The 625-nt window shown below is 73.3% G+C and overlaps 1 protein-coding gene across 1 annotated transcript in view; it reads right to left on the bottom strand.

Moving 5' to 3' along the window:
- Positions 1-325: 325 nt before the first annotated feature.
- IL2RG (interleukin 2 receptor subunit gamma) overlaps positions 326-625 on the bottom strand; it is a 6,911-nt gene continuing 6,611 nt past the window's right edge. Inside the window, exon 8 of the mRNA XM_019521247.1 lies at positions 326-565. Coding sequence (XP_019376792.1) covers positions 407-565 — 159 coding nt within the window. The 3' untranslated portion in view covers positions 326-406. The remainder of the gene's footprint in view (positions 566-625) is intronic.

Below are 625 nucleotides of genomic sequence, written 5' to 3'. Positions count from 1 at the left end.
CGGGGCGGCGCGGCGAGGGCGGCAGGGCCCGGCCCCGGGACCCCGGGTGTTGTGACGTCAGCTGGCCCGGCTCCAGCTGCTGTGACGTCACCGGGGCTGGGCTGCGCCCCCGGGGGGCCCGGCCCGAGCCGCCCGCCCCAGGACAGACAGGCGAGCAGGCTCCCGAGGTAACTCCCTTTATTCCCTGGAAACTGCCGGGGGGGCCGGGGCGAGCCCACGGTGGGGTCCTGCCCCCATGCGTGTGGGCGTGGGAAGGTGTGGGGCATGCAGGCAGGGCGCGAGGCGCTGCTGGGGCTGGGGGCAGGGCATGGGGGTCCGGGGCCACAAGGCGTTGGGCACTGGCTTGGGGCAGGACGTGGGGGGTGCTGGGAGCTGGGCAGGGGTTGGGGGCAGCCTGCTGGTGCCTTCACAGGCCCCCAAAGTCCTTCTTTAAAGGAAGGGGCCCCGATCTGTCGGCAGCGGGCTCCTGGCCCTCCTTGGGGACCAGCTCGCTGACGTGGCAGATGCTCTCGCTGTAGTTGGGTGTGAAGCTCTCGACCACGTCCTTGGGGACACCGGCCCACTCCTGCAGAACACGGCGGGGCGGGGCGTGAGCGAGGCTGGCCCTGAGCCCCCCATGCCCCCC

This window comes from Gavialis gangeticus, unplaced genomic scaffold (assembly GCF_001723915.1).
Source record: "Gavialis gangeticus isolate Ggan-Ray unplaced genomic scaffold, GavGan_comp1, whole genome shotgun sequence".
NCBI classification, from domain to species: Eukaryota; Metazoa; Chordata; order Crocodylia; family Gavialidae; genus Gavialis; species Gavialis gangeticus.
Note: the sequence above shows the minus strand (reverse complement) of the source record. Positions and strands in the feature narration are given on the sequence as shown.